General features: G+C 39.8%; 1 protein-coding gene across 4 annotated transcripts in view; it reads right to left on the bottom strand.

Moving 5' to 3' along the window:
• The window catches only part of CPQ (carboxypeptidase Q), a 153856-nt gene that overhangs the window by 810 nt on the left and 127889 nt on the right, over positions 1–25157 (bottom strand). The window contains exon 7 of one of the 4 annotated variants that reach the window (XM_051611176.1): positions 17493–17562. The exons of the other annotated variants lie outside the window; for them this stretch is intronic. Within the exon in view, the coding sequence (XP_051467136.1) occupies positions 17493–17562 (70 nt within the window). The remainder of the gene's footprint in view (positions 1–17492; positions 17563–25157) is intronic. 4 annotated transcript variants of the gene reach the window in all.

Below are 25157 nucleotides of genomic sequence, written 5' to 3'. Positions count from 1 at the left end.
GCAGCATAAAAATCACATTGGGAAAAGCCAACCTTCTCCTGGGAGATCCCTTTCCTCAGCAACAGAATGCACCCATTTTCCTCTAAGACTACCAGAGTTCAAGCAAGAAAATCCCTATTAGTAACCTCACACGGGGCAGCACTTCCTCCATTCTTCATCCCGCCGCTCCTATCATGAGTTATAACTGAATTATGAATTGTCTCCTTGCTGTTTTTTGTGTTGAGGAATGCTTTGGAATTTGCTTCTGCTTTTGAGCCTCTGTTCATCACAAGGATGTGCTGCTTTACAGCATTTTTCCAGATAACACAAAGTAACCCAGGTTGCCCAGGACTACATCATCCTCACTGTCCTCAGCTGGGGCAGAAGCAAGTTGGGTGAAACCACAATTCTTCCCATTCAGGAACAACTAACTCCCTCTGGGAGCACATTGACAGGGAAAGGACTGCTCTTCCAGGGGAGCTCAGGGAGCACAAATAATGCTAGAGAGGTGTCACTCAAGGCCCCATGGCAGACCAAAGCCAGGAGGAGCAGGAAAAGCGCCCACCAGGCGCTGCAGCAGAGATGCTGGCGGGGCATTTTCCCCCTGGTCTGGTCTCCACTGATTCCCTCTTACTCCCTGTCTCCTTGCAATTTCTTCTTTCCCAGTTCATTACCTTTGCCTCTTCTCTGGTTTTATCAGCTTCCATGAGCTTTGTTTTCACCTCGTTCTCCCTTCCATCATTAACAGAACTCCACCCCAAATGTTGAAAATAAGTAAATGGGATATTTTTCCCCGTCACACTGATTCACTGCTTGCAATTCATTTGCATCGATTCCCTTGGCCTACCCACTGACCAGGGCTAGGAGGTGCACAGCTTTCAGGGCAGGTCCCACCCAGCACAAGACCCCTCCTCTCTTGGTCATCAAACCCAGAGAACAAGCTCTAGTGTGAACTCACGAGGAAGACCGGAAGACCTGCAGGCCCCAGGTGGAAACACCGACTGAGGCTACTCCTACCGTGCCAAGTCAGAAGAGAAACAAACAGGATAGTTTGACTACAAAGAGGAAGTAAATATATTATGCATATATTTATTTACACACAGTGGAAATCAGTATCAGATGATGAAGGCTTTGATAAACTCATGTGTGCTCATAAGACTTAGTGTTATGATTTTTCTCGGTTTCCCTGAGATGCCTGAAGCCTTTGAAGAGAACGAAAGCAGAATTTCTCACAGCCTAACTTTACATTCCTGTAAGATCTATCTTTTCATCACTAGTACAGTCATTCAGAACAGAGTCCAGCTCTCATTGTGGTTAACAGGCATGTTTCTATTGCTGTAATGGGAATGGACTTGGCAGCTTGTTCCTTTGCTATTTTAGAGCGAAGGAAGAGAAAGGTAATGCATTTTATAATTCCATCCAAGATGAAGATTCCTTCATAAAAGAGATGATATGCAGAAAGGCCAAATGCTATAGTGATTGATTTTAAGAGGCTCTTCTTGCTCTTAAGAGACTTGTTTGCCACTGACTTGAAGCAAAGCAAACCAACAGAAGTTACAAGGTAGGTTACAGGTACTGAATTATGTTCCAATAATTTTAGCATTGAATTTATGTCAACTCAGATTCACTTTAAGCATTTGATTTTGAATTCTTTTAAATATATTCAACCATAAAAGGACTGAACAATGATTAATTCTTCAACTGATGGACTTCTGCACTACAGACACACTACAAGTTAAGCCACTGAGGCAAACCCATTACACTTTCTGGACACTTTTGTAAGACTCGAGACAAAAATTTCCTGCCTGGAATTCATTGTAGACATTTCACTAAACATAGGAACTACGTATTTGCAGAGTAGTGCTTTATCTCCGTGAACGGAAGAAGAATAAACACTGTTTTGTAATGTTTAACTCCCTGAAATGCTGAAACAGATTTGTTTCTCTAAATTGATGTTAAAAATCAGTAAATGATGAATTCGGCATCAAGCAATTACTGTGCAAGAAACATCAGAGTGTGTGAGTAGAGAGAATACTGAAGGCTTCCTGAGCTGGTCATGCTGTCTCTTTCAAGCCTTGGGCTAGCATTGAAGTCAGTGACTTATGAACATCTTGTGAGACAAAGGAAAAGACCCTAAGAAAGCAGTTTTATCCTATGTAATTAGAAACAACAGTGAAAATCCACGTTCTTGGCTTTGAGCACAGGAACAGTTTACAGCCAAGGGCCCCACGCAAGCCTCTAGACATGAAACACCCTGGGGCACAGATATGACTGCAAGCAATTTTCATGTCTCCTGCTCCAAACTTGAGACTCCTCCATGTTGATGTTAGCTGCCCAGAGATATTTATGGCTTCCAAAGGTCACCAGGCTGCAGCAAGACACTGAATAGTGCTCTTTCCCCAGAAAATGCATCCAGGACTGAGATCACACCCTTTAGATGACCATGAAGGGGGAAGTTCTGTAGCACTTGCCAGACTGCAGTTATGTGGGGTTATCTAAATCAAGTCTGTGGAATCCTACAGCCCCTTTTCTAAAAAACTAACAGAAGCAGACATGCTGTGAGCACAAGTGGCCATTCTACAAAAGGCAAGGGCAAGAAGAGAATTCTGTATAACACTTCAAACAATGAGGTTTCAAAGTCCATCAGCTGGCTCACTGTAGTGTATCCTTGATAGCCAGTGAATTATTATCCCTTCTCAAACAAAATCTGCCTGAAAGCAAAACATGACACTTAAAGAAGCTTGGCAGAAAGTGGAAAAAAAATCACCTGGATACAACTTCTAAAAATCCAATTGCTAACTGTTTTATTTTGTCACCTAAAACTGATCTAAAGGGTTTTTGTTTTTTTGGGTTTTTTTGTTGCTGTTATTATTAGCATTTCCCTCAGGAACAACAGCTGCTAACAAATGAAGATTTACTTGTGCCAGCTACACAAGCTAGGAGTTAAGTAAACCAGATGAGTAGCCATGTCTCATAGACCTATAAATTATTCACCCCTTTCTGTGCTAAACACCTAGAAAGGGGATAATACACAGCCTTACAAGAGTCTGAAAGATCTAATTAAGTATTTAAAAATGCTCAGAAGGGAGGTGTCATGTAGGTATGTATTACATATTTAATTTTGATTTCCAGGTGGAACCAATACTCAAACAGAAAAAGAAGCAATGGGCTGGGTGCTCCTCTGTCACGTTCTATGCACTTCGCTGCTTTCCTGTGTTTGCAGAGCAAGACCACCCATAAAGAAAAAGGAGATGTTTGCCAAACAATCCTCTTTAATTGTCCTTTTTCAGTCTGTTCACATTTACAGTGATGCGAATCACATGAGGAACACTGCTAGCCAATAAGGAATACAGTGAGAAACTGCTTCTAGCTGGATGTAGTAGACGTGGCATGAAAACAGTCAATGTTAAAAACCTGTCAAAGCCACTGTACTTATTTGAACACATAAAAAATACTGGAAATTAGATGATTAACCATTTACAGCTTCAGTAAGATAATATATAGTTAATTCATCAATCCATTACAGAGTGGCAGGAAACCTCTAGTACAGCAGTCCAGTTGGGTTACCTGCCAGCAGCTGCCTGGTGCCACTTGTGATCCCTCATGTGCCTGGTGGGACCCATTGACTTGGGTCTGATGGAGAAAGCAGAGACAATAAATCCCATGTCTGGAGCAGCTGCTGGGCCCAAGAAGTCCACTGTTTGGTAGCATGATGTGTGTGTTCTGGGAACTTAAAGTAGGGTTCTCCTTGTTGCAGCAAGGTACCATTGCACTTGCCTTTTGTGGGAAACAGCTGCACAAGTAGGGTGAGAGGCAAACAATTAGTAATGCTTCTCAGGATAGGCTTTTTGGTTTCTGTGTTGTGGAGGATGGAAGCTTTTATTTTGTTGTGTTTTTCTGCTTTTGACTCCTTCTGAGCTTGTTTCTGTATACTTGACCTATTAGTGAGTATGCACCCAAATTGCACTGGGAGGATTGGAGTGATATTGTTGTCATCTGAGCTGACAAAATCATTGTACCATTAGTAAAATCAAGGTACTCTTAGCACAGCAGGAAAGCATCCTGTGATCAAATCCAGTTCCTAGGAAACACATTGATCCTAGGTATTGCAGGCCTGCTACATATAATTAAAACATAAATACTATTTACCTCTTCTACTTTCCTCAAGTGCTGCAGTTTCTTTTAAGATTTGCCATCTTCAAAGCTTTGCCACCAAGCACAAGTGTTTCTTCATGAATTGATTCTCTGTCATGCAGTTGTAAGAAAAATAAGGCAAACATATAAAACTGCCCCAAAGCAGTCCACTGCTTTTATTTTGTTAATGTACACTAGAGTCACTGCAAACATAAGCAACAATCCAACATAGGAATTGCTGCTTGGTAACCTTTTGCTGCTACTGTTGCCAACCCTGACACCCTCTCCATTTGCCCTGTTTGTCACTTGCCTGAGGTATTGTCATGAACGTGTCATCAGGGCCTTGTTTCCTAGCCCCAGATGGTGGCTACCTCATGGAGCAGGAATAATAAATATATGCTGCCTCCTGTGACATGGCACCAAGACACATGGACTGGACAAGACACAATGGCTACAAAACAAAACACATTAAATTCCAGCTGAACACCAGAAAACATTTTTTTTACTGAGAGGGTGGTCCAACACTGGCACAGGTTGCCCAGAGAGGTTGTGGACTATCCATCCTTGGATATTTTAAAGATTTGACTGAGTATGGTCCTGGGCAGTTGATCCTGTGTGAGCGGGGGGGTTGGACCAGATGAGCTCAGTAAGTGTCTGCCAACCACAACCTTTCTGTGGGACTTTCTATCCCTTGGTGCCATTTCCTTGGCTCATTCAGACATCTCTTATAACTGACACATCACAAACAAATTCTTCAACTCAAGCTCATTCATGTTTTGAACTCATTTCATGAGTCTCTGCAATAACCAACTATTATTTCACACACAGGTTGATGCACTGCAGGTAAAAGCAGCTGCTTTGGTAATTGATACTGACAATGTATTTTCAGTATTCAGCTGGGTAAGAGTACCTTGATGAAAATCCACTAACAGGATTTTAGGAATTCTGAAAAACAGCTCATCCTTTCTAGTGTCTGACCTCAGCATGAAATGCACAACATGAATATGAATTAGCTGATGACCAGAATATTTACCTGCCTTACAACATGTCCACATTAAACACCAATTCTTCACACTTTAATAAACTGCCACATTTTTTCTCTTGCCACTTTAGGAAGATGTGATGTTGCTATTTAAATAAAAGGATGAATGAACCACAACATGAATGATGAATGTGTCAATGATGACCACTGCTTCTTGTCAATCACTGTCAGGCACTATTGCTTTCATATGCACTGCTATGGTAAGTCACCATGAGAATTACACTCCATCGCCAGATATTTAAGCACTAAAATTATGGTCATTTGTGCAAACAATAACTGTAAAATTGGTTATTGATTATCAGAATGATTCCAAAGGCGGTTTCCATAAAACACAGATATCTTCAAGGGGGAAAGCACACAGTAACTCCAGAGTATTTTTTCAGTGTAAAACACTTTGCATTACATTCCTCCCTACATTTTCTTTCTTTTCCTTTTTATATCCCAAATGGCATTTAATTGGCAAAGGAAACTAAACGTGAGTCTTGAAGTCAGCACACATCTGCTGTACAGCCCTATCAATGGCTTTGCAGCTGTCTTTGCTCTCAAGTAAACTTCACAACACAAATATTCCATGAAACTTTCAAATACTATGGGAAATTCCCCACCGTTTGTATAACCTCTCTCAGGTGTGCTGGGTCTTCAATATTACAGGTAGAACTTTGGACTACTGACCTCTACATGTACATTGCCATATATACTGAGGCTAATATGGCAACAAATTACAATAATGTGTAACTTTTTTAGGTTTCATTTTACAGTAGTCCCTCGAGGAGCCAACAGATCTGCCACTCCACTATTTTACGGTGTATATACCTCTCCAAATAAAAAAGACTCCAGCTCAGAAGAACATACATGCTAAACAGACAAGAGGGACTGCAGGATGACAGAGGCACGCAGAGATGAAATGGCACATTCATTTTCTCACAGTAGTTGAGAAAGGAAGAGATGCCAGACATCTGAGCCTGGGCCAGTGCCCCACTGAGTGAGCTGTACTACCTCCCAGCAGCAAAGTTGGAAATGGCTTAACAAAGGATATTTTGCTCAACATTTCCAAAAGTTTACGAAGCTAAAAAAAATAGGCTTTGCAAGATAACGTGTGTATCTCCTGCATCTTCCAAGTACCAACATGTTCAAGCTTCATCTCCCTGTCAAGACAAATCTGCATACTATCAAAGGTACTGCTTGTAGTAAGATGTCAATACAAACACCTGATCTGAAACCAGATTCCTTTTTGTTCCACATACTAAAGATGGCTTTCCCCCCCTACTTCTTCCTTTAGAAACATGAAAAACTCCTTCACTTCATTATCAAGTTTATTCCAACCTCAGACCTTTTTAATGCCAATGACACTATTCAGGAATGTACTAAAAAACTACAATGCTTTGGAAATAATGGTGAAATATGTGTGTCCTTTAATTTACATTGAGTACTTTGAAATAGGAAAAAAAAAGGCAAAGGGACATATCACAATCTTCTATTAAAGCAATAAAAGAAGTTAAAAACTGCTATGCACCAGGAAAGCATAAATACAGAAGATAAGAGCATTGTCCTCCTCACACCAGAGTGGTAACTCAGCTTTGTGCTCCTACACACCCTATGAAACAGGAGTGTGGGGATACACATAGGTCTACACAGTAACAGAATCAATAGCCTCTCACTTCTCATGGCTGGAGCATTGATGCCCCAGACATTTTGAAAGGTCAAAGCTGCAGGGCAGAGGTGGGGAGGCACGTGATTTTTCCTTCTAAGGATATATGTCAAACAGCTACCAAAGAACAAAACAGATGAAAGATATTAACTGGAACATAATTTCATACCATATATTTTTAATGTGCATCTTGTGCCTGTCTAAAACATAGCAAAGTCACAAGTTTTAATGGTCAGGGAGTAAATTTGCTGCAGCAGCAGTTGTGTTTGGGATGGCTTGGCTGGAAGGCTCCCCTCCAGCCACAGCAACCCTGGTGCTGCAAGTCCTGTGGAGCAGTTGGCTGCTTGTGCCAAGTGTTGCAGAGACATGCTGGGGGCTGTCCTCACTTAATCACAGTCTTCAGAACCACTGTTGCAATGAAAACCCAATTATTGCAGACATGTATAGCATTAATTTTGGTGCATTTATTAATGTCTTTTTTTGCAGGATAACCTGTAGTTGATAGGTGGCTTTAATGTCAATTATTTCATTATGCATTTTTCAAGTAAGCACTGGCAATGGAGAATGCTAATGCTGTTTAGTGGGGTGCTGACAGCAATACTTCTCCTGTCATTTAGTCTCAAATGATGAAATTACAGGCTAAGTTGCTTGAGTTTCATGGCTACAAACACTGAAATAGTTTCCAGTACAGAGCTTATAAATAACATCAGAAACCCTGCTGTTTCACCTCCCGAGTCATTCTCTCAAAAGTCTTTAAAATTCATGATTCAAACAACCAGGCAGAGGGAAAGCTTTCAGCCAGTTGTTTCAGTGGCTAATTAAATGAGACTACAGTGTAAGGGAGACAATATGAAGTGTGCGTTATTTCTTGTTTTGCTTAATGCATTTGAGAATTAATCCTCTAGATACACTAAAATGACTAAATTACAGCACAGGATTATTACAGTTACTTTTGCAATACATTAACCTTTCCCTCATTGTGGCAGAGGATGGGTGATAGCTGAGGATTCAATCTAAACTTGCATGAAATCCTGTGAAACGAGGTCTCAGGGAAGGAAGCAGTTCTACTACACAGAGCACAGGTTGACTAGACTCTAAAACTCCTAAACAGCTCCTGAGTGGGAAAAACCCCAAGTGAAATAGATGAAGCTTCAACAGTAAAATGCACTGGAAGCTCTTCCTTCACTCATGCACCCTCTGTCTTAAATCTATGAGGCCCTTTTTTAAAAAAACAACAACGGGGTGAGCCTGCTAGCTAGCACTGCCCAGACATGACCCCACACTTTCAGGCTGGCTACCTGGGATGGAGGGATCCTCCATGGGATCATCAATCCCATTTTTTAACCTATTTACACCTCTTCCCTCCACAGCCCCCTGTGGCAATGCATGGTGTGCATTTCATGTGGGCACACTATGGTTCTTACTTAGTCAGCTGTAGGAGTAGCACCCTGCCTTTTTTTCTTCACCTTCCTCATGTCATTGATGGCTTAATACACTTTTACCACACCTTAACTCAGCAGCTTTTTCCCAAGCTGTAGAGCCCTCCTCATACAAAAACTATTTAATTTCTCCAAGACTGCAGGCTGCTGGTGACTCTTCTCCTTTTTCCAATGGTGTTTCACCTTTCCTGGGATGAGAAGCCCAATAGTGCCTGTAAACACCAGTGTGTGAATGGACTTGTGATGAGACAGCAGCATGCCACAAAACATTACCTATGGAAGCTTTGTCTTTCTTATCTCTTCCTTCCTTGACTGCATAAAACACTGCATTTTTTACCATTCCTGGGTACTGAGATGACAATTTCAGACTATTATCCACAGTGATTCCCAGTTCATTCTTCTTGAAAACAATGCATGTGAATCCTGTTATATATATATGCATAGCACATATACTGAATTACTCTGCAGTTATTGACAAAAAAATGTCTTTGGCTGTTGTATTGCTTAGGCATTTTCTACTGTCACATTTTCACAGTCAACATCAGTTTTGGTATGAAATTTGGTATGAAATATTTGAAGCGGTCAAAGCAAATTCTGCCAACTTGCTATTCTTGCTATTTTACTCCCTTTGCAGCTAACATTAATTTTTGTGAATACTCAGAGTGCCAAAAAAGAGGTGGCTGGGCAGCCCAATAGAGCCTGTCCCCATTATGAAGCCTGGCAATTTATTTCTACGTCCTTTAATCAAGTATTAGTCTGCAGGAGGAAAATACCTCTTAGCGCACAGTATCTTATTTCTCTAAAGGACTTTGATCCAGGAGCTTTAAAGACCCAACTGTACCTTGGTGACCATATCCAGGTACAAAAATGGCTATAAACTCTTCTGAAAAGCTCTGCTAGATTGGTGAGGCTTGACTTTCTTCAAAAGGTACAAGGACTCTGCCATCACTTTTGTATTTCCTGCCTTTGCAGCCCTTCTCTTGCTTCTGTGATCACTATGGTCCAGTGATTCACAGATTTATTTAGGGGATATCCTACTTAGGGAACTTCAATTTAGAAGGGTTATATACCTGTATGAGATGCCTATAATATATTGTGTGTCTTAAAATAGTTTATTTCATTTGTGCTTTCGTTAAAATGAGGTATATGGCTACATATACTATGTAGAGACTACTTGAAAAAGGTGATAGTTTTAAAATTGGATTAATAAATTTAGATTTTGCATTCTCACTTAAACACCATGTAAGAGGGATTAAAGTAATTGCAAAATTGGCAGTTTCTCTAATTTAGAATTCTTTTTCATGTGTTTGTTTATGCCTCAGCTCAACAAAGCAGTTAAAATGTGCACATGTGATTTAACTTAACGCCATTAAGCTTTAAATGTCACAGAGGAGGCTCAAGTGAAGACTGGGACCCATGCAAACCATCTTCCCGAACCAAATGCATTTCTGTGTCCCTCTATACTCTCAGTATAACTGCACCATTTAGCTGATGTTATAAACTTGCTTTGAAATGCAAGGTATTGAAGTGCTTTCTTCACCACCCTCTGCTAGCCAAAGAGCTTCCTGCCAATGCTCAGGGGTAGCAGAACCCTTGCTCCAACCTGTGCCAACACCTTCCAAACCATCCCAGGAAATCTGGTGGAAACAGGCATCCCTGGATGGTTTAAAGGTCAGATGTGGGGAGGGGGAACTGTAAGAATGACCCATGTATTGGGGGTTCTGAGCAGCATTTCTGTTGCAGTAACTGCATTCATTTACATTTTCAATCCATTCAAGAAGCTTCCTTGTATTTGACGATCAGTAGAGCTACTTCCTAAGCCAAACCTGCAATCCAATTTAATGCCAGCCTTTCAGTCTCCTTTCCCAGAGGATGCTGGAAATTGAGAGGAAACATGCAGGTTTCTGTTAAGTTCCCTTTGGGCTCTAACCTGCCCTCCTAGATACAATCACAACTGGATGTTTAATCACAAAGTTCCCTTAGGGCCCTTCCAGCAGGCAGCCAACTCCTAGAAATGCCAATATTCATAAGGATGCACTTAAGCAGAGCTCTCTTCTGCCCAGATGGAGCACAGTTCTGGTGCCCTTAGCACAAGAAAGATACAGATAGACCTGTTGGAGAGGGTCCAGAGAAGGGCCACCAAGATGATCAAAGGCCTGGAGCACCTCTGCTATGAAGACAGGCTGAGAAAGTTGGGGCTGTTCAGCCTAGAAAAAGAGAAGGCTCCAGGGTGACCTTATAGAGGCCTTCCAGTACTTGAAGGAGGCCTGCAGGAAAGCTGGGGAAAGGGCTTTTCATTAGAGAAAACAGTGATAGGACAAGGGGTAATGGTTTTAAACTGAGAGAGGGGAGATTTAGGTTAAATATTAGGAAGAAATTCTTCACTATCAGGGTGGTGAGGAACTGGAACGGGTTGCCCAGGGAGGTTGTTGATGCCCCATCCCTGGAGGTTTTTAAGGCCAGGTTGGATGAGGTTTTGTGCAACCTGGTCTAGTGGTAGGGTTCCCTGCTCATGGCAGGGGGGTTGGAACTTGATGATCTTTAAGGTCCCTTCCAACCTTAATGATTCTATGCTTCTGTATCACAAAAATACAACCACACCAACAGGATGCGCAATGGTTTTACTGTCTCTTTACCAAACTCTTTAAGATCATGGTAGATTTTAGATGTAGGACCATTAGACCAGAAGAATAGTATGGCTACTACAATAAAACATCCTTCAAAATATCTATGGTTACTTTGATTAACGCATACTTGAGTTTTAAAATAATATAATTACTAATAAATGTTAGATGCTCCAGATATTGGTGATGAAACGCCTCTTTCATTTGATCTACAAAACAGTGTATATTTATCTAGTTCATTATTAATAGAAAAACTCCGGGGTAATTGAAACAAAGTTCAGATCTGATCTTATTGCACAGGTCAGGGCTGTTCAGACCTGGGAGTTCTTAAGTTTTGAGTAATTTCTGAAACAAAGCTGTAGTAATCCTCCCCACTCTAGCCTACAGATCATGTTGTCCCACAAGCTGTGAACATAAAGTAGCAGGAAGTAAAATAAGAACTTGTAATGACTCATACGTAATGTTCTTACACAATAAATGGCGTATTTTTGTCATCAAAGCTGCAAAGCAACAACATACTTTAGCAACAACAGAAAAGAGTTCATGCACAATGAACACTCTTGCTGCAACACTGTTGTCTGCAATCTCACAGTCTTTCCCTGTTTTACTAAGTTTCATGAAATTACATGAGGTGCCATTCAGAAAAGAAACAGGGAAATGAAAGGATTTCTGTCCTTTAAGGGAGGGAGGGACAGAAATTTCAGAGAGCTGCTCTGACTCTGCAGTGTATCTGTAACTGTATGTGGGCTCTGGCTAATCCACACATCAGAACTAATCCTAGAAGCAGACAGAGCAAATAAAGCAACGTCCCTAACACAGTTCTTCCAACAATTGTTCTTCTAACAACTGTCCCTAGCACAGTTCTTCCAATCTGTAAATTTGAATTGCTGTGATAGCTATTTTGCCACGGTACAAACACATTGAGGGACTTGACAACACTTAAATATATTAAGAGTGAAACAGAAGTCATACAAGCTAGAAAGAACACCAAGAGAAGCTGACAATTCTGAAAGCTGAAAGGTTAAACTGCTTGCTTTCAGCAACAGAACCTCAGTCCTACCAGTAAGTGCAAGTAGCGTTTGCCCTGGCTTACTGCATTCTCTGTATTACAGTGCACAGAATATGCTGTTTTCTCATTAATTTGAGGGTGTTTGTTGTTTTTTTTTCATTCATATGAAATTTACATGGGTGAAGACCCCATTAAAAACATGGTAAGCAAAGATTGGTTGGGGGAACAAGGCATCAGTGTGTCCAGCTGCCCCAAAACCTGTTACTGAAAGTTTGTGAGCAGCTCCACATGGCACAAAGTTTTACCAATGATGCAGCAAATGCAGGTAATTTGATAAGAGTAACAGTAAAGTACAAAGTAAACAAACCTCTATTAGTTTAAACACTCCCTACCATCCTTCTGATATATCGTGACCATGCTAAAACTTCAAACAGTGTTTACAGCTATATAAATGGAATTTGGAATTAGTCAAAGAAATTGAGCGCATTCACTTTCTTGTAAAGGTGTTTATGGTGTTACATCCAAACACCACCTGTAGTCTCATACCAAGGGGAAAAAGAGCCAGTGATGATGGCAGTTAGCAGCCCAGAACAAGTGATGTGATCTAAGCAAGATTATTACTGAATTATTATAATTATGTTAACAGAGTGAAGCTAGAATTTAATCTATTCCTCACAAAAATCTCAATCTCTGCATTGCTACACTTGGTGTAGGAGGTTCCCCAAATGCAAGTTTTCATAACCAGAATCCTATTTGAAAGGTACTCGGGGCCAGAGTAGATGGATTTAGATCTCTCTCCTCACCAAATTGCCCTCCTTTTGATTACTGTACTAATACATATTTCTTCAATCAATTACAATGTTCTGTATTCATTTTGTTCATCATTAAGAGAAAGTTGAGAATACGGATAAACTTTATGGTCTATCAGAAAGTTCAAAATACTCCTATTTAATTGGAAAAGTGTAGATAAGACAATTCTTTCCTTTCAAAATACATAAACTGAATACTATTTTTACTCAGCAAACACATATATATACACATATACACACATATACATGTCAACTCATACATAATTAAAAACCTTTCAGGAGCCAGATGTGTACTTGCTAAATAGAATGGCATGCTATAAATGCCTAGGACTGAAGTGATTGTTCAAACTGGAATTAAAAATGTTACCTAAAAATAGCATCTGAATTATTTTTTTTTAACATTGTACCCAGTATTTATTTTACTTTTACATCCTCACCTTGCTTTCACATCTTCACTTGAAAAATGGCAGTCATTTGATAGGAAAAAAGGAAGAGGATGATTTTTCTCTCTCTTAAGATTTATTGTTGCAAAATAGTCTTTCATGATTATTAGTTGAATACCTTCCATTTCCCACTCCTACAAGGACTGACACACAAGAAAAACTGGCAGATCCCATTAATCTTGCAGAGCTCAACCTCAACCTTAGCTAGCATCAGGTTTCTCAGAATAGGTGAAACAAAAAGCACCACTGTTTCAGAAATGCAGCCATTGAAATTGGAATGCATTGAGTGAAGAAGGGAAAATTTCCACTGTCACAGAATCTTTTCAGGGTCAAAATACAGAGAAGTGAGATTTTAAATAAGTAACTCATTCCAGGTAAGTATAGTCAAATTGTTCCCAGGCTGACAGTCTGCCATCACATCCCACTGCTGCCAGCAGGGTCCACAGCTGGGACTCCAAAGGTGGCTCTGGGTCTGGAAATCCTGATGTCCTAGAGAAGGCAATAGCAATTACTTCAATAATTAGGTTCTGTCTTGTGCTGTGTACTGAGAGCCCAAGGCTTGTCTGAAATTAGACGAGGCACCCAGCGTGCCTTTACAGCCATCTCTTTTAGTGAATGCAGTAGCCAAATACGCTCTATTTGAAACAGTGAAAGAGCAATCACACTTTTTCGTCTCTTAATGCATTTAAAATGTACTGCAAATCAAAAAGGAAAAGAGAACAGCCAGAGAAAAGGAGCATAAGACATGGAATAATGCTATCCACAATGGGGACATGTATTCAGTAGTGTTCTTTTTTTGATGCAGAAAGGATGTTCTACACCTAAAACAGGGAGGCAGATGCTTTTGCCCAGGTAAGTCACATGGAGAGCTGAGAGAAGGGCCCAAGCTATGACTGGCATGGCTTAGGGAGGTGACACCAAGACACAGACAGTTGGGGAGGACCAAGGCAAGACATGGGCGAAGCAGTGATCCTGGCCTTTCCACAGAGGCAGGAGAGATGACTTGGCAGGCAGGAGCATTCACCTGTTAAATTATTACAGGAGTGTTTCACAGCACTCTCTTAGCTAAGGCCCTGAGGACCATGTGCAGTCCCTTCCCCTTTGCTCTCTAGTTAGAAACCTGAAGTAATTACTTGGGTCAAGGGACAGTAAAACGAAACTGTTACTAGATTAAGTGAAATTAAATTACTAGGTTGAATATACTGAGTGAAAAAGTTTTTGCAGATATCAAGATAATGTTGTCAAAAACACTGCACCATGTCTCAAAATTGTTTTACCATTAATAGATTTCCTGGCAGCTACTTGTCTGACTGAAACAGAGGATCTGCATGGAAACCAGAAAGCAAGCAAATTACAGTCTTAACTTTGATTATTCCTTCTTTCCCCCAAGCACCCTGAAAGAAAAGACATAAATGCAGAGCACTTGCAGGCTTCACCAGCATCGAGTATATGTGCTTTTAATTGTGACTGCACATTAACATCTACCCTAAAATCTAGTCAGCAGGTTTTGGTAGACAAGAAAAGTACCCATAGCAATTAGAAACTAAAGGAAGAGGTAGGCAGACTACTTAACTTTCCTCAGTGCTTCCCATTTAGCACATCTTAGGGATTTAAAATTAAAGACGTGTATAATTCGGGTTGTTTTTGTCAATTAGTTTTAGTTGCACAGTGAAATTTGTTTCTTAGCTAAAAGTTAGAAGGGCTAAAATTGCTTAGTCCGAGAAAACAAGTTACTGCAGCAGAGTGTTGAAGTCCTGACACGTTTAGCCTCTGGTTCTGCCACTCCAGTACAGCCAGAGAGTGAGCACTGCCCTGTCAGAGCCCATCTCCTTCACTCTGTTGGTGGCTATGAGCTCCAGAGTAATGATGGTTGAAGAGCTAATAACAATTTTCAAGGCTGGCAGTGACACCTCCATGCAAACAGCTTAGGAACTTTCCTAGCCCCTTTGCATGGGGAAAAAAGAAACCACCCCAAGAATTATCCTAGGCTTTGCCAATATTAGGGATTTCAGCCTTTAGCAGCCACATATTTCTGCAGCTGTGTACAGGCTGTGAACTGAGATGACAAAACAAGAACACACCATGGCTTCCTTGAAAAGATATGAGCTGTGCAGGTACTAACTGTAGCCTTCAAGACTGCTGCCTGTTTTTCCAGGGGCTGCTATTAATGCAAGGGCCCAGGTCAGTCTGTGAGGTGCACAGGTTAAAGCTTGAGTGCAAGAAAAACAGCAACTGTCCAGACTTCAGTTTTCCTAAGTTTTCCTAAGACTTATTTTGGTGACATCTGTAGCATGTACAAGGAGCCTTAATTCTGCTCTGAAATACAAATGAAAAGATGCTTTAAAAAAAAAAAATTCAAACCCATTAATCTTATTTCAGTCTCTGTAACTGGGAAGCAAAGGGCTGATTCTTCAACATCTCATCTGCTTGTAGATTCAGCTAGGATTTTTAAAGCACAAAAAAGCAGTAATATGCCAGGAGTCAATAACCATCATTGTTATAATTAGTATTTTCTGCTTACCTCTGACCTAAATCTAGAAACCAACTAAACTGTGCCTGACTCTACACAGCAGTACCCCAGCCACTTCATCTTCCCTCTCTCCTTTCCCTTTCCATCTGCATTCCACTCCCTCTCAGCTCAGGACAAGTGCTGCAGCAGGAAGCTACAGGAATCCAGGTGCAGGACAAGGAGCTCAGATTCATATTATATGGAGACAAATGCTCAAAAGAAAGACTGCATTGTAATTTACATCTAACACTTTAAATAACACACATAACATTCCTGCATCTAAAAGGTCCCTGACTGTGAAGAGTACTGTGACTCTGGTTACCAGAATTATTTAGCACTATTTAGACAATATGCAGACTAGTGCTACTTAGAACTTAAAAACAGTTGAACTGGAAAAAAATCCCAAGGTTCAGCCAGCCTGTTACCCTCTCTCTGGCAGCAGGTAATGTTGGGAGAAAGACTGGGAGAAACAGGGTCTCTTTCTGCACTATACTCCTCCAGCCATCAACAGTGTTAGGCCTTTCTGAATAGGAAGTTGCATTCCTACCACTGTGATGGACAGCCTTTGCTGGACCTTTCTCCCATGCAGTCCATCCTTTTTACAGTTGATTGATCCTGGTCTCCAAACCATCTTGTGGTGCTGATTTCTTCCATTTGATTACCCACTGTCCAGAGAAGTGTGTCTTAAGTATGTTCTTTGGTTAGTGCTGATGCCCAGATCCTCTGGTTATATTATAAAAGGTGAACTGTTCTTCTCTATAATAGAGCACTATCTATAATATTATATTATAGTGTGTAACTACTCATCTTCTCCGTGCTGTTCATATATGTATCTCTTTCCATTTTTCTTTCCAGAGATTATGGTAGTTTTGTTGGTGACTTTCACCTTAAGTCATGATGGGGCACTGACAAAACCTGCAAGTAGCCTTGTTCATGTCTGCATCAAATTCTAGAGAGCAGCTTGTACAGTATAAGAATTGGTTTATTTGAATATATGTAATAATTTGTAACCGATATTATCTGGCTGCAGTAATGTCCAATGCAAAGAACTGCAGTTGCATGGAATCCTTAGACAGTCTGACAACTGAAGGCAGAGATGGAAAAAGCTGGGCTTTCCATTTTGTAGCAAACGACACCTTGAATCTTCTCCCAAATCAAATGAAAAGGAAAAGGTACCCGAAACTTCTCTCACAAAGTCAAATAAAAAAGTAAAACAAAAAACTCCAATAATGCACACTTTCTTGGCTTAAAAACCTAGTTTCTGTCACAGCTCTAAATTTTAACTAAATGCTAACTCTTAGTGGAACTTACCATTCTGTTATTTTCTATTACAATTTCACCAAAACAGATCTTGTTTATACAATCTACATTTCTCAATGTTTCCTTCCTTAAAGACTTAAAAAGCTAATCTACCTACAGAAACTACCTCTGCAATGCATTCTAACTATGAAGAAACCCCAAAGCATACACCTAGGAGCAATGCTTTTAATGCGAGTCACAAAAAGCACTGTCATCTCTAGATGCTACTGGAATATAACATGACCCAGCACCTTACCCCATGTCCTCAGGATACATGATAGCTTCCTTTGAACTTACTTTCTGATTCCATAAAACCTGTAGATAAGCTCAAAGTTACGGTAATCAGTAAGGCCACCAGAAGAGACAAAGAAAATTATGTATATTGTAAGGTTTTATATTATAAGCTTGACCCAAACTGAGTGGACAGTGTACTTAGGGAGTGAAAAATGGGAAGATATACAGAGAGGAGCACCACAGGGGTCTGACACGATTGGATATTTTAATTATAGACCAAAACGACACAGTAGAGTTTTCCCACGCTAAGTAATGACACCAACCAGGAATGTGCAGCAGGGACACTGAGGGCATGAAGAGAACTTGTTAAGCCATTTTCACAAACGGGAGACACTGGAAAAAAAAAAGCAGGATGTTGATCAGTAGGGGCACGTATAAACTACTACACCAAGAAAGGAAAAAATCAACCTCACATAAAAGCCTGCTAAAAGAGGAAAGAAATAACCATGTCTCTGGGTTCATAACGGAAAGAAAAGAGCTAATGCACTTAAATTGCAGCAGGAAAGACTTAGATACTAGAAAAACCTCCCTAAGCTCTACAAACAGCACTGGGACAGACTGGCTTGTCTATAATGTTTCTGTTGTAGTAAGTCTTCAAGACCAGCATAAATGTGACAGAAATGACAAAGGCATTGGCGAGACTGTGTTGCAATGGAGAATGTTTAGAGGCTCTCTAGGGACCTTCTTGCCAGCTCTGTGGTTCTTTGAAATCTTGTCTGTTTGTATGCATTTCTGAAAAAGCTCCCTAACAGGCTACAGATCTTCTTCCTCTGGTGCTTAACTTGACCCATGGCTACAGCTAAGTTTGGCCTGAGAGACAGAGGCAAATTCAGGATCACTATTCCAAGTAGACTTTGCATGCAGCATTAAATTGGACATGAAACATCTAGAGTAACCTCACTGCATTTTACAAACAGCACAAACTAAGAACTTTAAATTGAACTAGATGATCTTTAAGGTCCCTTCCAGCCCAACTCATTCCATGATGATGATGAAATCAGAAAATAATGCTCTGCTCCTGAATACTTCAGATTACCCGCAATGCATGTGTGTGAGGAAAATACTGCTAAAAGTCTTACCTCTAGAAGTGTCCCACTTAGGGAATACAAGGCATAAAAATAATTTGAAAATAATTTCTGTGACTTCACTAGTGCAAGTTTGGTTTTTGTTTCTTAGTATCTGTCTGCTCTGAGATGGGCAACTGAGCACTGATGTTTCTCAGCCAGCACCCAGCACCTTCCACTGTGCCTTGGTTGTTGTCGCTGTGGGTTTGGATTTGGGGAGGGGGGGAAGCAGGCAGGCAATCCAGATATCCCTTCTTCAGGTAAAACCACTTTACTTTAGGATTCTTCACAACAACCTCTGTCCTCAGATAATTTTAGTTTTTCTGCCTTGTATCTCAAATTTACTTTTGCAAGTTGTTTCCAGGAACTTCCAGCCAAAAAGGTGTTTGTACAGTGCACATCCCTGAGGGAATTTGGGATAGCTGTAAAATGCCAGTACTCTGAAGCCTAATGTCTCTGCTCATAGGGATGGAGAATCTAACCTTTGAGAAACCAAGCTGCTCAAATTCTTTCCCCTCAACAAAGCCACATTAGTAGTTTTCAACTGCTTCCAAGTTTAAAATCCATAAACATTTTCTAACATCCAGATGATCCCAACCGACAACAGATGGATGATTAAGCCCACTGACAACAAACTTGCTCTCCTTTTAGTAGCAAATGAAGTTGTACATTTTTTAGAGTCATCCACAATCCCTCAGGAGCCTGGAGACCAGAGTCTGCTTTCAGCTCTTTCTTTACTCTATCTTTCTTTAAAAACAGCAGCCACAACTACAAAAATTCTGCTGTCCAAGAAGGTAATTCCTCAGGTTTAATAACGTTAATAGAACTGAACTGTTTTAAAATCCAATTTAGCTAGCTAAGCAACAGGAAAAGGACCCATTTTCTTTGGTGGATTTCCAAGTTCTACATGGTGATCGAGACAGTGCTGTCACAGGCACTGCAAAGAACCAGGAGCTGTGGACAGACTGGCCCTGATGGGTAATAATTCTTGATTAGGTTTTCTGGCTCTTTGGATGGAGAACTTGAATAAACTGCTGCTCATGTTAAGGTGCCTGCTTTGTCCCTGCAGACAGACTTGTTTACATATCCCTAAAATACATTTGTAGGAAGCACTTCCCATATACACTGCTTTTTTTACACATATCCACAACATTTGATCAGGTAAAGCTGCTCTTGTGCTAAATAAATGCAAGGTCAGATTATTCCAGCAGAAGATGGACCAGTTTAATGAGGAAGGTATTGAAGACTACTTCCTCTTTATTGCATCTTACAGACAAGAAGCAGCACCTCCACACTCCTCAAGTAATTGCTGTCATTAGGGAAACTGAGGAAGCATAAATTGTTCAGTGATGATGGCAGCTGATGTCTGAGCTGGAACAGTACCCTGTACCTTCTCTCTTGTATTCCTATGCAGCCCACGATCCTTTCCTGAACATTTGCCACCACAAAGTAAAAATGTATATTAAGTTTTTTTCACACTTAAGTGTTTTTCTGTGGCATATTACAAGGTTGAATTGACTGGAATTATTGCATGAAGGCACACACAGTGTCAGAGGAAAGAGAGATATCTGGGGGGAAAAATGGTGCTCAGTAAAATCTGCTTCTCAGAAATTCAGTAGCACTGTAGACCAAATCTGTAGAATCAGTTTTGAAGAAAATCAGGAGAGACTGCCACTGAAATAATTTTTAACTTGCTCCTTTGAGGAAGATGTCTCTATAAAGGATTTCTGAGCTTTATATTTGTTCAGCTAGTTCTACTATCAAAAGCATTCTTCAGAAGTCTCAGACATTTACAGCTAAAATGTCACCTGCAAATGAAAGCGTGATGTGTTTGCTGCTTAAGGGAGGGATGAGTTTTTTGAGTAGTATCTAAAGGTCTGTCACTAAAAAGCTTTTTGATCCTGTATCAAAAACATCCTTGGTTCAAACCTTCAATGTGCCTTGCACAGACAGCCAAGATGTTTTTACATCCTTCTTTCCATATAAAACTTTTAGATAGCTTGGGAAAAAATGCTGTGGTTCACTATTCACTACATTAGATATCATGAGTAGCAAAAGAATAGTAAGAAAGCAATTGCTGTGGTTTAAAATTAAAATAACTCTGAGGTCTCTACCTGGCAGCAGAGTTGGGGAGAAGGCAGAATAGCTACTGCTCTTGGTATAGGAAGATGAAATTTGGGACTTACTACAATTAATACAACTTAATGGTAATGGATGGGCTGCATGAGGGAGCTGGCCAATGCCACTGAGAGGTTGCTTTCTAACATCTTGGAAGAGTTGTGGCAATCAGGACAAGTCTCCAATGACTGAAAAAGGTAGCATCATGCCTATTGTAAACCAAAAAGCAGTAGGATCCAGAGACTATAAGCCAGACAAACTAACCTCAGTTCCCAGGAAAATTATGGACTGGAAGGGTGGAATAAAAGCGGGTAGAAAACTGACTGGACCGTTGGGCTCAAAGGGTAGCCATCAAGAAATTGAGGTCTAACTGCTGATTGGTTATGAGTAGTGTGACCCACACTAGTAGCAGTAGCTGGTCAACACCAGGCCAGCACCCTTTGCATCTTCAACAATGACCCAGGAAACAGGGATGGACTGTGTCTTCATTAAATATATGGAAGGAGCAGCTGTGCATGCTGGAAGGCAGAGCTGCTGCTCAGAAAGCTCAAAATCCAGGAGTGGCCTGACAAGGACCTCAGAAAATTCATAAAACAAAAAGCCAAAGTCCCGCACTGGAACAGGACAACCCACTGCAGAAGAACAGACTAGAGACACACAAGCAGGGCAGAAGCTCTGCAGAACAAGACCTGCAGGCACTGCTGGACAAGTAGCATCAGTGAGACCTTGTGGCAAAGAAGGTAATGTATGGGCTACATTAGCAATAGGGCTGGCAATAGCTCCAAGGAAGTGTTGGGTTTTTTTTTCTAAACAGTGCATCTTCTTTTGGGACTCCAGTACAAGAAAGGTGTGAACAAAGTGGACAGAGTGGACTTACAGTAACATAAACACCCTGGCCAGATGATCAGCCTGTTCTCATTATTCTTCATCAATTCCAATAGCAATCACATCAGCTGTGCTTTGTTGTAATTTTAAAACTTGATTCCAAACCACCAATGGAAACTGAGTAGTTGAGGATGTACCAAGCCCTGAAGAATCCTAATAGAAACACTCATCATATTACTTCATATAGGAAACTACTTGGGGAGCTGCAAGCCTATCCATTTGATCCGTTTAACCTGTGTCCATCCCATCAAGAGCAGCTTAGACATGGTCTTCCTGGAATGCTACGGAATGTTTTTGTTTGTTTGTTTTGTTTTGGTGGGTTTTTTTCAGTTTTTAACACTGATGCCATTACAGTTCATTTTCCAGGAATGAAATTCACGAATCAATGGATATTTCTGTTGTTATTCGTAACAGCTATTCTGGATCATTACAAATTTGGTGACAAATCTCTCAACATTTCCACACCATAAATGTGTCTTATTTTTCATATGGTAAAATTCCTCAAAGGTTAAAAAAAATGTTCAGAGAATCAGATTTAACTTTCACACTTCTTCATTGGCAAACATTTTCTACCTCCAACTTCCTTACAAAACACAAATTAAACCTTCTTTTTTCCTATTTACTTCATTACTTGCATGAGCTTCAGAGAAGTTGGGAAGAATTCTAGGAATAAGGCTTAGCTAACTTGTACTTCCAAACTGCATATTTAACATGTTAACTCAGAGCTTTGTGTGTTCATGTAGGACACTTGTTTTTTTAGGATCAACAAAAGGCAAATGCTTCCATATGAAAAGAATATTCCCACCCACAGAAACAGAATTCAGCTTTGCTACTCAGCAAACAACAGAGAATTAATAGGCCTCTCAGAGGCACAGCCAGATAAAAACAACCACACCCTGAATCCAAATGAGATTCTCAGATATTTCAGTGTTTCTTTTCTGAGACAGAGCATTTTATCCTGCTAACAAGGTGAGTGGCAGGAGTAAATTTATTGTCAATTTTTGAAATGTTTAGGAATTTTGTGTGCTTACAGAAGGACCCTATTTAATAACAGGGTCTTTTATACAAATCTTCCTCATGTAAGTTTTTGAAGAGTAAGGATCTAAAAGTAACGAAAATATTCAACCTTACTGATACTCACAGAAGGAACCGTGACAAAATACCTTTATGTGGAAGAAGTCCACTAGCCAAAAGGTGCAAGAACCATTAGGACTTATTATTTTATTTGAAACACCTTCATTTAGGTTTTCATTACTAGATTAATGAACTTGTTTAGTATTCATATAAGATTACTTTAAAGCTGCTTTGTCTCAGTTTTTTTGAAAGATATTTAAGTGCTATGTAATATCAGCTGCTTAACTCGTGCTGCATTTCGCACCTTGTGACTACCAAGAAAACTTTGTCAAATAAATTGCATCACAGACGAATAAAAGAAAATAACTAGAAATAAACTAAGAAATGCAAGCTGTTCAGCAATGTACGACAAGAGTTTTGCAAACAATTTTGGTTTCACATTTCTAACTTCCTCTGGAACTGACAAGATAAAAATAGCTCTATTTTTTAATTGTAATTAAGATTATTGAAACACTGTACAAATAAAGACTGTCTGTTTGAAATGGGTACGGCTTAACTGGGGAAGGAGGCATTTTGTTATGGAAAAGGCTTGTAAGATTTACTGGCAGATTCACAGATTTTTTTTAAGGCCAGTAAGACCCTTTACCACCTAATCACACCTTCTGAGTGTAACTCATTGTAACTACTGCATATTCCTTGTAACTACTGCATCAAGCCCACTCCTTTGGCTTGAATTAACTTTAACTTTTTGAAGGACACTCAAGTCTTCTTTTACACTTTCAAAATGATGGAGAGTTTACCAAGTCTTCAAGGTGCTTCTGTAGCTCACTAACGTCATTGGAAGAAGGTTTGTTTAGACTCAGAGAGACTGAATTGCTAATAGACTATCTTTTAAACTAAGAGAGAAAGATGCTGAATTAGAAAAATCACTTCTCAGCCTAACGTGTGCTGGAATTGAGTCATAACTTAACATAGATTTGCATAAACACAAAGAGACTTAACCTCCCATTTCTCACTGTAATGTACAAGTTCTAGATTTTCAAGTCTTCCTGCAGTTCTTTTGTGATCGTGTTCTCCCTAAAATGTCACTAATATTGAGTGAAATAAAACCATTTAGTACTATCTGCTCCTAATTGCAACATTCATCCTTGATTGTACCAATCTTTCTCCTCCTACTATTTTTATCAGTCTCTAATAAATTCCTCTAAAAACATATTACTGAACAGTAGGACTTCATAGTTCAGGTAGACTTCAGCAAGTTCATTGAGAACTAGTCTACATTTTTTGTCAAGATATGTGTGAATGAGCAGTTTTCAAGTACTTGCTACAATCATGAATTATTTTGCCCCAAAGATGACACATTATTTTTGACTTGACAGGACCACCCTGTGCCCTCACATTAGAAATGTATGTGCACTAATGAGAAATATATGACAGAAGCCCACTTAAAATTACCAGCAAAATTTGCATTCAGGCACTGTACCTATCACCCACCTCCATCCCCCTCTCCAACAGTGCTATCCCAGCTGAGTATTTGCATGAACTGTGTTAGTCTGCATGAAACAAACAAGCTTGCAATTCCAATGCTCCCTGTTAAATATTAGAAGTCGTCGCATATTCCTATATGCCAAAACAAGACAGAGGTGGAAAGAATAAAAGTTACAGTCAAGCTTGTCTGGTAGTTAAATAACACAACTAATAAGAAAACATACCATAATTTATAGACTAGTCCTTTCATTAAATGATTAATCTCAAAGACTTTGTTAACTTTATTAAAAGCAGAAAAGGTCAGATGAAAGGCTAATATAACTGAGATAAAATGTTAAACTATGAGCCTTTTAAGGTATCCACCTTCATAAAACATTGCAACATAGTACATTTATTTAATTACTCTAGAGTAACTTCTAATTTCAAAAGCCCATTTTTATGGAACAGGGATAAATTAGAGCCTAGATTAATTATTTTATAGATTAATACATGCAGTTCTTTCTGCAATCAAGATTTTTAAATGGTTCTAATAGCTGTAGCACTTTCAGTAGGTTTTTTAAGTGCCAACCAATTATAATTGTTCTCTTAGCATACTGGTTTAATTTAATACCTCCCAAGTTGCAGAAAATTTGACTTCCACAGTGGAATACACTCATTCACTGCATTTCCTTTTGGAATGATAGAATATGATATTTGAACAGAAATGGTTTACCTGGAAAAACCAATCCAGTGTTGCTAATTATCACACAACCGTGATGATACATCTCAGACTCATTAAGATAAAGATTCAGCCAAGATCCAGGTGCAGACCATAAGCTCTCACTTCCCCACAAAAATAACCCAGGTCCATAGTGGCTGGTGTTGGTGCAGTGTTTCAACACACGTCCTGAGCAGTGGGAACTCAGCAAGTACAAAAAAGTAGTGATTGTTGAGTAACTAAAATTATCTCAGTATTTGCAATACTATGCATAAAGCTAGTTTTGTGAGTGAAGTTTAGGAGTTTTGTCCAACTTGTTGCTCCATGAATAAGCAGATGTTTCACTTGTGTTAGTCACTTGGTCAAACAACTGGAGCTCTCCACATGATACCCTACCCTAAGCATTTCAGATCACAAATCACAAAAATATTACATGTTAAAGTGAGGAAGTTATGTTTAATGACTATTCTTAAGAAAACCTTTTTCGCTTAAGGAAGCCTTTCATCTCACAGGGCAGTCTTCTTTAAGTCAAACCTCGCTTACCTTCGCACAATTAAGCCAAAGTCTTTTCAGCATTGCCTTATGAAGTCCTAGACTATATG

Source organism: Apus apus, chromosome 2, assembly GCF_020740795.1.
Source record: "Apus apus isolate bApuApu2 chromosome 2, bApuApu2.pri.cur, whole genome shotgun sequence".
NCBI lineage: Eukaryota > Metazoa > Chordata > Aves > Apodiformes > Apodidae > Apus > Apus apus.
The sequence above is the reverse complement of the archived record's forward strand: the minus strand, read 5'-3'. Positions and strand labels throughout refer to the sequence as shown.